General features: G+C 38.2%; 1 protein-coding gene across 1 annotated transcript in view; it reads right to left on the minus strand.

Moving 5' to 3' along the window:
• Positions 1-1,314: 1,314 nt before the first annotated feature.
• The window catches only part of Maob (monoamine oxidase B), a 109,116-nt gene continuing 93,492 nt past the window's right edge, over positions 1,315-16,938 (minus strand). The window contains exons 9-15 of the mRNA XM_038315967.1: positions 14,134-14,230; positions 12,723-12,776; positions 9,404-9,461; positions 6,973-7,070; positions 3,747-3,858; positions 3,347-3,409; positions 1,315-2,271 (exon numbers count right to left, since the gene is read on the minus strand). Coding sequence (XP_038171895.1) covers positions 2,113-2,271; positions 3,347-3,409; positions 3,747-3,858; positions 6,973-7,070; positions 9,404-9,461; positions 12,723-12,776; positions 14,134-14,230 — 641 coding nt within the window. The 3' untranslated portion in view covers positions 1,315-2,112. The remainder of the gene's footprint in view (positions 2,272-3,346; positions 3,410-3,746; positions 3,859-6,972; positions 7,071-9,403; positions 9,462-12,722; positions 12,777-14,133; positions 14,231-16,938) is intronic.

Raw genomic sequence — 16,938 nt, forward strand, 5'->3', positions numbered from 1 at the left:
ATATTTCAATAGCTAAATAATACACACACACACACACACACATAATATCATTATCCTTTTATCAGTTGAAGGGCTGTTAGGTTGTTTTGATTACTAGCCATTATGAATAGAGCAGCAATGAACATGGCTGAGCCGGTATCTGTGGAATATGATGTTCAGTCTTTTGCACCGACCATAAAATATGCCTACATTTAGATTTCTGAGAATTCTCCATACTGGTTTACAGGACTGCTTCAGCTTGTGTCTGATGCTTCCTAAGTTTGTTAAACATCTGATGATCACCCTCAACTCCCAATTTTCTTGCCTCCATTTCTCAAGTTCTGGGATTATAGACATGCATTAGCAAGCCTAATTTTATGAAATATTGGAGATCTAACCTAGGGCTTGTGTATGCTAATCAAACATGCTACCAATTGAGGTAAACTCCACTTCTTTATTATTTATAGGCTTTCTCTATACCTAGACAGATCTTGAATCTGAAATCTTCCCAAGTGCTGGAATCTTAGGTGTAAGCCACCAAAGCCAGCTACCCATTCTTCTTAAACAGAAAAATAATCCTATAGTTGAAGTCACAAAGCACAGTACAACTGTTGTAATTTAAATGACTAATAAGTACTGAGGAATAATAAAATCCCTGATTTTCACTAATCCTCCAATTTCTGTCCTCCTTGTATTAGTTTTGATTTGCTTTTGCTTAGGATAAAACCTGGGGCTGTGGCAATGCTGCTTGAGTGTCCCACCACCAAGTAACTATTCTAATCCTAGCAGTACATTTTAAAACAGATTTAGAAACCCCAAAAGAGATAAGAATTCTTAACAGGTTCTTTACATTCCTCATTTAGTTTCTAAAGTTCCCATAAATCCATGCACATGAATGTCACTGTAGGAACAGAAATTCTAGTATTATTTATTAATCCCTGGGGTCAAGAAGGGTGAGCTCTTCAAAATGATGATCTCATTTAAAATTAATTTACACAGGACTTAATGGACTGTGACATTATAGTTTGCAATTAATGGGTTTACCTAGTAAAGAGCACCACACTGATATGAAGTATGAAAGGTCAGCTGAAGTGTTATAATTATTTGAATAGGTTATGAATCTTATGTTAATTAGTGTATATTATTTTGATGGATTTTGGCTGAAGATAAGAGCAAGAAGCTGTGTCTTACAGAATCCTTACTGAACAATTTTAAATCATTTACCATATATGTGAGTTCATGATGAATCACACCATCAAAATGCACATAACATCTAGACTTGGTTTGGCTTATTAAAACCTTTAATGTTCACCCAAAAAGAAGAAACAACAAACATATGCTCAAACAGATTTATTTTTAACTACTTAAGTGTGTTTTAATATGTTAATTGAATTATAATGAAGATACAAAAGAATGACAAAGGTAAGACTTCCATTCTTAAGAAAATTAAAAATCAGTTGGCAATACTGCACAAAACAGCAAGACTAAAGGACATCTACTGAGTAGCATAATACCAGTCAATACAAAGTAAATCCACTTAGGAACAACCACCAGTGACTGTATAAGGCATAAAATAGAGGATGATTAGGAAATACATCTTGGGAGGTGGGAAAATCATCAACTTGTATTCTAGGTCCCCAAATTCAGGGCTTTCTTGTAGGCCTTGTGTGATTAAGTTTGACCTCTGTTGCATTTGGTTTATTCAACTCTAAGGGAGAAGATGAGCTCCAGATGGTAGTCAGTGTCTTCCAGTTATAACAAGACAAGACCGTATGTATGACTCCAAAGAACTTGAATAGGTGAGGACATAACACACAGGAGGAAAGAAAAGCACAAGCCACAGGGTTTTGGGAAAAAAAATATCTGTGTGCATGGCCAGCTAAGTTGTGAGTAAGCAAGGAGCTTGAGCAAGGCTTTGTGTCTGTTCTAAAAATTGAGAGGGCAGAAAAGTTGGAAATGGGTGTAACACAGTAGGGGCGCTCACAACCAACCAAAATGGAAAACAAGTTACTGTAATTTCTCACTCCATGTTCTCTGCGTCTTTGTGAAATTTTATAACAACCCCTTCCCACTTTTATAAAAAGCCTTCCTGCTGCACAGAATGAGACGACTGTGGGTGTGGAAGGCCCTTCTTTAGAAACGCACAAGCAGGTAAGACTTCTTTTTGTGGGCCAGGAAACCAAGAACTGTTGCTGAAAAGATGGTGGTCAATCCAAGCAGCTTTAGCAGGCCTGGCACAGAAGGCAAGCATCTCTCCAGGAAGGTGCTGGTAATGGGTCGTGTAGGGACATCCTGGGTTCAGAGAACATTTGCGTGAGTACCATGTTGAGCATGTCATTCCAGAAACTATTTCTTTCAGATTTATTTTAAAATAACCCACTCATTCCAACCTCTGGTATAAAATACAACATTCCCTTGTGGCTCACTCCCTCTTCTTCACCTGCCCTTTATGTGACTTTGTTAGTCTTTCTGCAACCCGAGGGTGAGATGGCTCCACCTCTCATGTTTTCTCTCAGGGTGTCCTCTGTCAGAATCGTACTTTGGGGTTATTCTCTGTCTTCCCATCTGAAAGCCCTTGCATTCTCAGACCACAAGGTCCTTGCATATCATAAATGTTTGTTGAGAGAGGATGGATGAATTTCCTCCTCAGTCCACCATCTTATTTCTAGCAGAAGTACTAGGGCAGTAATTTTGGAGTGTGAGGGCTATCCTCTATGGCTTTAGGCTTAAAAGGATAGAGGAATAACTGACTTTATGGATACATATTCTCTAAATTCTGTGTATCCTTTTTGTAAGTCATAAAAAATCTTATGGTTTTATTACAAAAAATATGTGATTGAAGTGAGTTTAAATGTGCTCCACTTTGTTCCACTCCTTCACCACGGGGTAAAGATAATAAACTTTTCCCTGCCTCTTCTTTTTCTACCTTATTTTCCTATTTCTTTTTGAGAATCATTAAATGAGACCATTCAATAGACATTGAAGCTCTTATGATTGAGTTCTTATTTTGAGTTTTGTTTTGTTCTTTTCTTCCCCTTTCTTTTGTTTCTTGTCCTGTTAGAGATCTAACCCAGGATCTTACACATGCTAAGCAAACATTTTGCCATTGCACAATGCCCCATCCCCACTCAATTTCAAATATGTCTAGAGTTCTCTAGAAAATATTTCCTTATGATAAAAGTCGTTTTTATTATTAATTTTCAAGAGATATAGCACTGTAAATTTATCAAAGTTCATATAAACCCTTAATTCATGTGATTTACTTAGATAGCCATACATAGAATCATTAAGAAAAGGAATCTGCATATATACAAGTATGTTCATGGGAACAATCATTCTTAGAGTAAATTTGTGAAATATAGCTTACCACAGACTCTGGTTCTGGCTGCCAAATTTCATCTTCTGGAATCTTCCCAATGGCATGTAGGATCTGAAATGAAAGATTACCTTGACAAATAGCAAAACAGATACTATCTTTCTTTTATTCTTTAACAGAGAATGAAGTGAATGTCTCTTGGGATATGTATCTAAAATGTCAAGATAAAAGGCAGAGAAATCTACTTGACCTTTAGAAAGATCCCCAAAGATCTTTTATTTATGGCATAAAAGGTCTCAACCATTAGTTTCACCATAAATTTTAGTGTATGTGAACATACCTTAGTGGGAATGCGACTAGAAGACTTACTTGCCAGAAAAAGAATAATGTGTATTTTAAATCCTTGTGAAAATATTTTTTGATGCTATAACATCAGGTCTAGGTGATCTACCTCTCTGGCAGCTCTCTCCCCAGCCTCGACAGCCCCCTCCATGTAGCCGCTCCAGTGTGTGGCCGTCTCAGTGCCTGCAAAGAAAATCTTGCCCACTGGCTGACGTAGAACCCTGGGAACAAAAACAAAGCAGTAAATGTCATTTCATAAATCCAGAAGTGAGTTCTCTCATGAGGACCCAGGCCAGTTCCTTTCTTAGATTAAAAACTGGCAATGTGGAATAATGTTTCGTAGGGACCTCAGATATTCTATTATCTCTGTCATGGGCAAAATGGGACAGAAGTTGAAGTTCACATACTCTGGTTCCAAGAGATTACAGGGAAAGGATCTGACATTAATACGGACAAAATAAGTATTTGATTATCTTTATGAAGTGAGGGACTGATTAAACCAAGCATGTATATGAGGAAGGTGTCACATGCTTCTGATTTCTTCCCTAGTTATTCTACCATTAAACTTGACAGTTTCTACTAACCAAGCTTTGCCCTACTCATCTGTTTTTAATAATTACTTGTTTTGTTTTATTTCTGTATGATACAGGATGTATCCCAAAGCTTTATATATGCTAGGTATGTGTTCCACTACTGAACTGCATCCCCATACCTTATCTATGTCTTAACGGGATAGTCTAATGATTTTAAAGATGGCTTATAATAATGAAACTGAAGAAATAAATAAGTCTTATGATTAATGATAATTAACTCCAATTCACTACATTTCAGAACAATTACACAAAACTTTAAGTTAAAAATTGTTGGGCACCAGCTCTTCAAAGTTCTTTACTCCCACCAAACCCCTAGTACTATGATTATACACATCTCCCACAGGAGAATGTAGAGGCAGACTGTGGTAGGCCCTGTGATGCGCCACCAGGAATGAAGAACCTGTTTGTTGGTGGAAGTCCTTCCAGAAGATGGTATTCTCATGCGGGCACTCATTGGAGGTGGCTATTTCCACTGGAGAAGACTACATCATGACTCCTTCCAGCACCAGTGACTGACATAGAAATAAGCTTTTAAAAATGCAAGCCACAAACTCTAACATGAGACCACTTGGAAGGACCATTCTACTTCCAGAATGCTTCCAGAATGCTTCACGGGGTCAGCTGGCAGCTTTGTTGACATTGCATCATCACCTAGCTTCTTGCCCTTCCAGCTACTTCCTTCCTCTCCCTTTCCCTAGTGTCAATCCTAAGGACACAGTGGATCATCTATCCTGTTTACTGCTTGCTTCAGGGTCTGCTTCCTTGAATGTAACCAACAACAAAGGTGAAGTGCTTTTCTCTAGTTTACAGACAGCAAATAGCAGAGGTAGTATTCAAAGCCAAGTGATCTAACAACTCTAACACAGTCCTGCTACATGTCATCTCTGTACTCCATTCTATTTTCTTTCTAATCTTTTCAAGAACTCCATGACAGACTACTGGTTAATATCTCACATTACGAAGAAACCAGCAGGCTCAGAGAAATGTGCAGTGACTCAGCAAGAGCCACAGTGCTAGAAAACTGCAGATGCAACATTTGAAGTATGTCGAGCAGCTGCCAACATCTCTATTTTTACCATCTCTGTGTTACCTAATATATTACCATCACAGTTTCCATAGTGCTAGCATTCTAAGCAAAGAGATGGAAAGGTCACGGGCACTTAGCCCATAAGAATGAAAGTCCATTATCACGCTTACAAACACACCTTAAAAGGAGTACCATTTACAGCCATTTTCATTCCGTCTCAGGCTTCCATGATCAAAAATGGTTCTTCTTAACTTCTAAATCCTTGATTCTTGTCATTCTGTCGTCAGTATCACCTATAGACCTGTCACACCTAGCTTTGCCCAAAGCCTCGTAAGAACTTGCAGGATTCCAAAGGATGATTGTTTCCATACCATTCAGCCTAGACTGCATTCCCCAGGAGGCTTATTCTGCCCCCTACAGCCTGACACAAAGCCATTCCACTTCACTAGCTAAGGTGAGATTGCAAAATTCCACAAGTCCCCAGAATATTTTTATAGCCCTTAACTAAAGCACTGGCGCTATAATACTTTCATTTCTAATGCTCTGTCCTTCCTCTGCTTCTCACCGTTGCCTCCAACACTGTCAACTCCTCAGAAAGGAGGTACTGATATTGACAGTTTTAGAAACGGTCAGGAAATGGTTAGCACTTATCCAGTACACACCGAATGAAACAATTACTTGTACTTAGTCTGTACCCAGCAGATCTGAAAAGTAACCTAATGATTCAGAAGTTTTTTGCACAGTATCAATATCCTTTAGCCCTCAAATTTTCTCTGGATTCTATTTTGGCCTCTATAGGCAGATAAGGAACATGATCTCCAGAATCACTAAGCATCTTCTGCTAAACAAATTTTGACCCTTCTTCCACACTGCTTCTCATGGAGAGCTGGATCAGTTGCCTTCACCCACTAACACTCTGTGCTGTACTCTCTCAATGCCCTTTCATTATTTCTCCTGATTTAGTTTAGTGTTGCTAGGAGAACTGGAGTAATGACCCTTAATTTATACCTTGTTATCATCATCATATGCACTGAACTCAACACCAGTGACTCATACTTGGATACACAATGCTCTTGACTACTAAAAACCTGTGAACTCTAAATGGGACAGTTATATCGTATGTTATAATCAGAATAAAGTTTCAAAAGAATAACTCAGGTAATAATTACATTATCATGTATTTCTCATCCAGGTGCTAAGGAAAATCAAATCCAACAACAATAAATGACTAAATAGCTGATTGCTAGGAATAGAGTAGGAACACAAGCCCTTTCCTCCCTGGTCTAGATTTGATTCTAAGTTTACAGAGCCATGCCCACATTGACACAGAACGGTGTCTGAAGAAGTTTATTGAGTTCCAGACTAAGTATTAGGACACTAAACCCTCTGCCTATTTAAAGTGCTCCTTATGTGTCAACTTTCTCTGGTTATATTGGTTGAGTTTGAGTCTCTAGCAGAATGAAGAATGGAAAGAAACAGCAAACATGGTATAGCACTGTGACTTCCTTTATGAGACGCATGAGCTTCAAAGGAAGTTGAGGATATTCTTTCTCTCTGGTATTGACAAAAACTAGCAAGAAACACGGTAACTTATTTGGAGCTTGGCTTCAATTGCAGGGCTTTCAGTCACAGCTCAGTTCATTTTTATTTATTAAACATAGCTTGTTTGAATGTGTGCCAGCCCTGTATGAGTTGGTGCAGTGATTGGGCAGTACCTTCCATACTGGGTCATGATGCCGGGAGGGAAGTAGGTTGTGTAACAACCTCCGGAGTACTGCTCTTCACACCAGTTCATCTCTTCATAATGGACTGGCTGTAAGGAAGAGGGACAAAAGCTTGAAAGAGAGGCAGAGGACAGTATCTTGTTTATTGTGTATCGAGTACATGCTTATAGACTTCATTGTACAGAATAAATTGCACCTGTCTCTTAGAATCTGAAAGACACTGCTTCCAAGCCTCCCTGCTCCCTCAAGCCCTTTGTTGAAAGTAGTGCAGTGTTTGCATGTAATGTGTGCAACCCTCCTGTATGTTTTAATTCTTCTCTAGATTAGTTATAGTACACACTGCAATATAAATGCCATACAAATACTTATCACACTAAAACTTCAGGGTATGGGCAGTTTTTCAAATATTTTTCAGAACCTGTACATACAGAAGGCTGTCTGCACTTCTGAAATATGGCCATATTATCCTGATGTTTCTAAAGACAGGCCTTTGGGCAGGTAAATGTTTTGAATAATAAACTTGTGATAATTTCAGACCTTAGAAAGTTTTTTTATTTGTCACATACCTGTTTTAATTTAATTATGTTTTGAGACAAAGTTTTCTCATGTGGTATAAGCTTACCTAAGTGTCTTGACTCTCCTGCCACTACCTTCCAAGTACTGGGATTATGGAAATGCACCACTATTTGATGTAGGTGTGTCTTCTATTTATCTGATGATTTCATTGGATAATTAATAAAGAAACTGCCTGGCCCATCTGATAGACCGGCCCTTAGGTGGGTGGAGTAGACAGAACAGGAAGAAGGAAGTGAGGTAGATGGCTCAGTCAGATGCCACGCCTCTCTTAAGTTAGACAGACCACCGTGCCTCTCCTCAGAGAGATGCCAGATGCGATGAAGCCAGCCATCAGGTCAGACATGCTGAATCTTTCCCGGTAAGACACCATTCGTGGTGTTACATAGATTATTAGATATGGGCTAGTCAAGATGTGAATAAGAGGCAGAAAATAATGGGCCAGGCAGTATTTAAAAGAATACAATCTGTGTGTTGTTATTTTGGGGCATAAGCTAGCCGGCGGCCTGGAGCAGGGCAGGACGAAAAGCAAGCTTGCCCTCACAGCTCCTCACTACAACTATTCCCGAACATGGTTATCTTAAGTTCTTGCTCATAATAATTATCTGTTTCCAGTTTCACTTTCTTTTTACCTATCAGAAAGCTTTTAGTGTTCAATGGTTTTGAGAAAGTTTTAAAATGATATAGTTTACAAGGATGGCTGACCAAGAAAAAATAAACAGAAGTGTTTATCTATGAAACAGATGATGTTTTGGTAGCAGCAAGCTTTGCTGAAGGTAGAATAATATTCATAGTACGTACTCACTATGGCGGGATGGTTGAACTTGTAAAACAACCAGTGGTTTGGAAAATGTGTTTTAGCTATCAAGAGGCTGTATTTTAGCTGAGAGTTTTGCAAAATCCGAACTCCCTATAAAAATAGAGCACAGACCTAGCATTCAAAAGCCTAGGTTCAATTCTACCTGGGGATGCGGGGAGCCAACAATGAATAACCTAGACAGAAAGTTTATTAAGCATATTTTCGAAAACAGAAAATTGATATAACAAAATATTTAAAACTAGACTTTGAAAGCTTTTGGTTTTTAAATGCAATCATTTAGTTGACTTTGCATAGTCATTTAAGGCACCCTACTTACAAAGTGTGAGGCCTGCCTAAGTGGTGAAAGGCCCTAAGCCCCTTTTGGTGTTATCACTATCATTATGCTTTGGTTTGACATCTGGGGCAGCTGTTGCTTCCTGAGCATCTTTCTCTCGCTCTTTGCAGCCAATCAGAAGAAAAGTTGGGCATTTTCTTTCATTTCCCCTTTCTCCAAGGAATTTCTTTCTCTGACACAACAAATATCAAAGTCACACTGAAGCAAGTGACTTTCTTTGTATAAAAACACACACAAGGACAAAAGTGACATCTTTTCAACATTAGAAGTTGATCATCAATATCCTTTTTAGAAGACACTTTATCAAATGAAAATTATCACCTTTTAGAAAATATAAAAACAACTTCTTATCTCATTAAGCAATCATCCAATGATTTCATACAGTGCCGGAGAATTTGAATTACAAACTGCTGTCACTCAAATGCCTGCTCTGGGAACAGCTCTGAGTTTAGGGACAAAAGAAGCACTACCTAAGCCCAGAGTATGCCCCAGGTTCCTTGCCTCATTACATGCACAGACAGGACTAGCTCACACTTTATGGAACCATTTATACATTAAACCTACATGTACAGACCCTTCTGTGATTCTTCGGAAAAAGATGAACTGTAGGGTCCAACTGGCACAAACCTGTCCCTGCTTTAGGGGAAAAAAACCAGGCCTCTCCCCACTGGAAAAAGGCTGGGAAACAATCTTACCTCCAGAGCTTCTTGGGAGTTCAAAACTTTTGCGTATAGCTCGCAAAGTTTCTTCAGTCTGTACAAGAGAAAAAAATAACGTTTTAATGATGAAAGTGAAGGTTAAAGGAACTGAGACAAAGAAAAAGTGAGAAGCATTTATTCCTTGTATCAAAGTCTCTGAGTGCTAGCTTTTCCACTTTGGCATTTCATGTTAACTAATTGCTGTTTTCTTTTGTTTGAGATACTACACTGCTACGTAATCCAGGCTTGCTTCGCATTCTCAATCTTCCTGCCCTGACCTCTCATGAGAGATGATTACAGGAAAGTGTGACCATACCCAACTTCATTTTAATTTTTGAAAACGAAGAATTTATCACATTTTTAATATCTTAAAATGAGTTGGGAGATTATTGCTAAATCTTTAAGAAAGAGACTAAAGTGAATCTCTGGATCTATCAACTTGGAAAGGCAGGTCTCCGGTTCCTCCAGTGACTCTCAACTTGGAAAGGAAAATAGCAGCAATCTGCATTTTACAAGCCTTCCACGTGAATCTCAAATTCGAAAAGCACCAATATAAGGTTTCTAGTCTAATAATTGTTTCTAATAAATAAATTCTCAGCAAATTCTAGCTTCTAAGTCTAGTGGTAGAGTTGGAAGTAAGCCAGCAATTATAATTAGCCAGTTAAGATGAATCAACTAATTTATCAATTACCATAAATCTAGCTAATGATATATTTCTTTAAATAAATATAGCTGTTTCAATACCATTTTTATAGATTAGTAATACTATAAAGAAGATCTTAAGCATGACTTAGAGTTTTAAAAGTAGTATTATCATGAACATGAGAGTTGGCTCAGGAGTTAAGAGAGTTGGTGCTCTTCCAGAGGACTTGAGTTTGATACTCAGCATTCATGTGGTAGCTCACAACAGGTTGCAACCTCTGTCCCAGGGCATCCAGCACATTCTTCTAGTATCATCAGGCACCAGGCATAGCGCAATATGGTGCACAGACATACATGCAGGCAAAACACTCATACACATAAAACTAAATCTCTTTCTAAAATGTAATCTTGTTTTAAATATAGGAACTCTTTCTACAAGCAGATGACTAAAAACTCTTACTTTCTTCTGCACCTCTCTTTCTCTGAAATAGCTTGGCATGGACAGAGGAATGATGACAGAGTAAAAGTATGCAGGTAACATTAGAAATGGAATGAAATCTATAAGGAGGTTTAGAATTCAGAAAGGTGGGCATTTTAAACTCTTGGAGAAGAGACTTATAATTCCAAAATATGGCTGCCAAGGAAAGAAATGAAATTGAACCTTCACTTCTTTTTAAAAAGTTATATTTTATTTATTATTTGAGATGTTTTTACATATATGCAATATATTTGGATCATGTCTCTCCTCCAATCTTCCCCTTAACTCCTTCCATATCTATTCCCTATCCTCTCCTTTTTTAAATGACTCACCAAGTCCAATTTGTGCTAGCAATCTATTCATGGATGTGGGCTCAGCCACCAGACCATGGTCAGTTTACTAGAGTCTACATCCTTAAAGAAAACAGGGGTTTTCTCCCCTATAAGGCATCAATAACTCTTTGGTTATTAATAAGTACTCATGAGTACCTTGATGCTCCATGATACTGTTACATCAAATTATACTTCAGAAAAAGAAAAGATTTTCAGATAGAGTCCAGAGATGGGCACAGTGTTGCATGCCTGTGATTTCAGCACTTGAGAGATGGAGGCAGGAAGCCTGGGATTTAAAGGCAAGCCTGGTGAGTCAGAGGGCAGCCTGACTAGGCAGCAAGTCACCTAACTCTTCTCTCATTATTAGCCCCAAAGTAGTGGGAAATTAATTAAAAATACATATCTTGGAGGGCTGGAGAAATGAATCAGTGGTTAAGAGTGTATGTTGTTCATTGGAGGACCCATGGTCAGTTCCCAGAATCTACACTGGGCAGTTCATAGTTGCCCAAAACTTCAGTTCTAGAGGTATCCAACCTCTGGCCTCCAAGGGAACCTGCACTCACATGTATACACACACACACACACACACACACACACACACGCCCACACACATATACACAAGTTACATATACATACATACATGCATCCTTATGACACACACATTTAGAAAATAAAATCTAAACAAAAGATAAAGCAAAAACAGTATGTTGGAATAGAATTTTTCTGTGTATGACAGATCATTTATTAAACTGTTAAAATGAATAACCTTGACCACATAAAAAGATACAGCTGTTACAGTATATGATGACTAAGTTCTGAACATGATCAAAAAGACAAATTGGGAAAAGACTTGTTCAAGGCATAGAAGATTAAGTAGTGAGTCAATCAGATAACACTTCCTAACTTTCATGGATCTTATATTCCATTGGGAATATTTTAAAATCTATGGCCCAGTCAGACTTCCACAGCTCTGGCCATGCATCAAGGTAGCACTGGTTATGGAGGAATAAGCCGATGCAGACTGAAAGAATGCACTGTAAAGTCATTTAGGCTTTGAGTCATTAAATATGTCATTCATATATATATATATATATATATGTATATATATATTCCAGTGGTGAATGAAAAATTGCCCAAAGAAATAACCTCCAGAGAAATTAGTCTCTGTACTTATAATCTGCAATTGCTATGCATCACTTATGTAGTGCTGCCTAACCTAGCAATTTGTCTCCCTCTCTCCTCCATAAGTAAATGTTCAGCACTTTCATTATGTCCTTTTTCATATTGTTCATAGTTCTTTCCATAATGTCTTTGTACAATAACTTGATAAGTAGTAATTTGAATATTTGGTTCTTAAGTAATAAGCATTGTGGCATATAAGACCCTTGTCATTAGCATAGCAGATACATCACATTAGCAATGCACATATTATGCGGTATTTTGTAAGTTAAAAAGTGAATAAACATTGAAAGACAACTAAATAGTCAAAAATGAAAGAAGAAAGGAAATGAAAAAGGCAAGAAGGCAGAGGAAAGAAAGGCAACTTGCTTGAAAAACCACACTCCCTATTTAGTGTGTGTTCTCGCTCTAAAAATAATTTTTCTATCAACTTAAAACATAAACGGAAATAAGGAAATAAGGAAGGAGAGCAGAATGGAGGAAGAGAAGGAAGGAAGGCAGACAGAAGGGATGGAGCCAGGCAAATGAGGGAGGAAAGGAAGGAAGTTGGCAGGGAATGAGAGAAGGAAGCAGAGAGAGAAAAGGAAGGAAGGAGGGGGGACTTGAGGAAGGGGGAGGAAGGAAAACAGAGGGAAGAAAGAGGAGAGGGAAGGAAGAAAGAAAGAAGGAAAGAACATTTTGTTACCTTTCTTCTTTGGTAAGGCGTGTCAGTTTTCTAGCTTTGTGAGCAAGGATAAATCTGAAAACAAAGAAAAAGTAAGCAATTTAATACTTTCGTTCATCTTAGCTTCATTTCTATAGCTACACACACTCTGTGCACCATGTAGAAGAAACAATTTATATACTAACAATGTTCATAGTGTTCCTGTTTTTATATTGCATTCCTGACAGTGAGGAGCACTTTCTGCCTTTGGGAGATCAAGGCACCAAAAGTAAATGACTGGCCATGATTTCTGCCTAGGGTAATATGATGACTGAGCCACTGCCCTCCAACAAGCTGGTGACCAAGAGGGAAGAACTTGGACTTCAAATGCTCTCTTAAGGCTGTGTCTCCAGTCCTTCCTTGCACTCTTGCCCTTTGGTTCTGTCTGTAACACTCAGTTTTTTGGATGCTGTCACATTTCCAATTCAACAACTGCTTTCAGCTTAACAACTTGTTTTTCCCTTCCTGTTCTCGCCTTTGCCTTCTGTTGGTCATCTCAATTTTTACTCTAGGTAAATATGTCTTTATATCCACTACTGGCCCCTAAACACTCTTCAGCTATGCCAGTCTTCTCTGGCAAGGTGAAGATAGGGCTGGCCTTCATATCTTCGTAGTGGGACTCAGAAAAAGCTCACTCTCATGAGTAACATTTACTGCGATTTAGATAGAGTGGTCATTACCCAAACTCATGTTGAAATTATAATGACATTGAGAGGTGGTAGGGCCTTTCAGAACATTACATTGTTAGAAATTCAAAGGACTAATATGCTTTTCGTGACAGTGGATTGCTTCTTAGGAGAGTGGGCTATTTTAGATAGCTAACTTGGCCTCTCTGCTTGCTTCTTTGAATCCACTCTTGCCATTTGATTTTGCAACAGATGTTTACTCCCTCCCACTTTTCTGCCATGTATGGAGTAGCACAAGGCACTCATCAGAAGCCTAGTGCATATTGATTCCATGCGCTTGCACTTCCAAAACTGAGCTACAGCAAAGCTCTTTCCTTCCTAAGTTGGCCAGTCTTAAGAACTTTGCTACAGCAACAGAAAACATAGTAAACAACATGGATGCCCACAAACTACTTAGTAAAACACTCCTCCTAGTAATACACTGAAGTAACATCAGTCTATCATGTAAAGATGTCCCCCAAATATATCTACTAATACATTAAATATGAGGTAGAAAATTGATATAACAAAATTTAAATGTTATTGGTATTTGACATCTAGGTATTTATTAATTAAAAAGAAGCAATAAAATACTTCTAACACTGGATTCAGATATTAGTACTATCAAGTAAAAAATTCTTTTAACAAAGCTTTGTATTCCTTAATCAACAGTATTTTATTGCCTTGCCAATAGCAAATACAGCTACAATACTATAATTGTGTCTTACCCTATTATAGCAGCATAACTGCCATCTGGTTTGGTATCATCCAATGTGTATGCGATTGGTGCTTCCTCTCCTTCAATAACCATGGTTCCACAGAAATCTTAGAAAAGAGTGAAGTGAATGAACATGTTCATTACCCTATCATTTCACCCACAATAAATGCAATTAAACATACAGTTTTCAACTTGAGAAATTTGGAGGCCAAACATAACACATTATACTCTAAGTATATGAAAGCAAATTAAACTGATGTCAAGGAGATGGCTAGGTAATCAAGGTCCTATTAAAAAAAGTGAGTAGGTCCAGACATTGTAGCACAGCTGGTACAGTGCCTGCCTAGCTTGCACAAGGCCTTGGATTTGTTCCCCAGCAGTGAACAAACTGGCTGTGGTGGTACATACCTGTGATCCTCACACCTGGAGGTAGAGGCAGGGACCTCAGCTATATAGGGTGGGGTCTTACTATATTGTTCAAGCCAGTCATGAACTCCTGGTCTCATGTGACCTTCCTACCTCAGTCTCTTGAATAGCTAGGACTACAGATGTGTCCTGCTGTGTCTGGACACTTCATGACTTAATGCCAGTTGAAGCAGCCTTCAACTTTTAGAACACAGGGTAGAGAGCACATGGGAAACTAAAATGAACCACAGAGTCCCATTTTAAACCTAACCTCTAAAGACTCTTTTCCTTTCAAGAACAGCAACATGGGTAAGAATTTTAATTTATTCTGAATTAAAGTAATCTCATCATCACTGTCTGGAACAAAACACAGTTGGACCTCTGTATCTGTGGGTTCTATAACAGTCAATTCAAACTTACTATAAAAAAATTAAGGACAGGCTTGGTGGCACATATCTTTAATCCAAGCATGTTCTAGAAAGACAGGAGAATCTCTGTGCATTCAAGACTAGTTAGCTGGTCTACATAGTGAATTCTAGGACAGCCAGAGCTACATTAAGTGATCCTGTCTCAACCAAAAACATTTTTAATTAAATCTGTACTAACTGAATATATCAACTTTTTTTTGCTATGATTCCCTATGTATGGTGTTTATATTGCACAGTGTTTATATTATTTATACATATACATATATTATACATATATAATATAAACATATATATTGTATAATAGCTATTAGATGGCAACATGTATTAAGTATTTTAAATAGAAATCAGAGTATATTGGAGAATATGTGGTAGGGAGGTGGGGAGGATCTGGAAGGAGGAGTGAAAGAATATGATCAAAATATGGTGTATTAAAAATGACTAAACACTAACTAATTACATCAAACAAACAAAAAACCTAAACTAGTCTTTATTCCTTGTCCTAAATTCTATCGACCTGCCCATAGCCAGCTACCTAAAATTTATGGCCTGGGTCTCAGAAGAAGAAACATAGCCCCATTATGCTGTTGTCATTCAATTCAAAGGCAAAAGGTCAAAGATCTTTGAGGTAAGTACTTTGCAAAGGGTAGAATACTTGCTCAGTGGATGTTCCAATACAGTAAGAGTAATAACCAGGACTTGCTTCTGGAGGGGAGTTAAGAGACTGAACCACGGTTGGGTAAGGTTATCAATTTACTGTCCCTCTTTATCCAGGAGATTTTACTTTAAGAACTGGTGTGGAAAGTCCTTCTGTATATGTGTTGCTTTTATTGGTTAATGAATAAAGCTGTTTGGGTCAATGGCTTAACAGAGTAAAGTCAGGTGAGAAATCCAAACAGGGATGAAGAGAGAGACTAGGAGGAGACAGGGAGAAACCATATAGCTGCCATAGGAGACAGGCACCTTCACCAGAGTCTACCAAAACTTTACAGGTTGACCACGTCCTCATGGTGATGCACAGATTATGGAGATGGGTTAGTTTAGGTTATAAGAATTAGCTAGAAATACACTTAAGCTATTGGCCAAACAGTATTGCAAATAATATAGTTTCTGTGTGATTATTTCGAGTCTGAGCAGCCAAGAACAAATGAACAGCTCCCAACTACAAAGAACCCCCAGGAGAACCAAAATCCTTGGGTGTGCAAGTCTCTTACATAAGCTGGGAACCTAAACACATTCTCTTATACACTAAAAGTCATTTTGAGATTGCTAAACATACCTAATAGGATATAAATGCCACATAAATTTTTATACTAAATGATTAAGAAACTAACATGAACAAAAGGCCTACACATGTTCAAGACAGGTATAATTCTCTTCTGAATATTGTTCATCTGAAGCTGGCTAGATGTGATGAGCAGAACCCATGTATACAAAGGGCTGACTGTGCACAGGAAATGCTATCCAGACACCAAACTGTGACACTATTCTCAATTGTTTCCAGCACAGTCTTATGTCTACAGTCTTCCTTCCATTCTAGTCCACCCTGGCCTTTATTTTATCCTCAGCCACAGGGATTGCTCTTCTCTCCTAGTCTTCACTTGGTAGTTAAGTAGACATGATCAGAGAACAAAAAGAAATGATTTTACATGTTGTTCAAAGCAGCAGATACTAGCTGTATGTGGTGATTCACTTAAAGCAATAAAATGCCAAAAAATTGTTTTTAGTGTCACTAACCACATTTCAGGTGGTTGGTACCCACATGTATCTAGTGGTGTGAGTGTTAAATGTGACATATCAGGAGTGTTTCAAACAATGCACAAAGCAGCACTTTCGCGAGCGTTCCCATTCACTGTCCTACCTGGTGTAGTAGCATTAATATACATGGATGAAGAAATGGATTTTATTTAATTTAGTAGGTGCTTGACACTAAGAAAACATGGCCTGAAAAATTTCACAATTGCCACTTTCTGGGTGGGTGAAGT

The sequence above is a fragment of the Arvicola amphibius genome, chromosome X (genome assembly GCF_903992535.2).
Source record: "Arvicola amphibius chromosome X, mArvAmp1.2, whole genome shotgun sequence".
NCBI classification, from domain to species: domain Eukaryota; kingdom Metazoa; phylum Chordata; class Mammalia; order Rodentia; family Cricetidae; genus Arvicola; species Arvicola amphibius.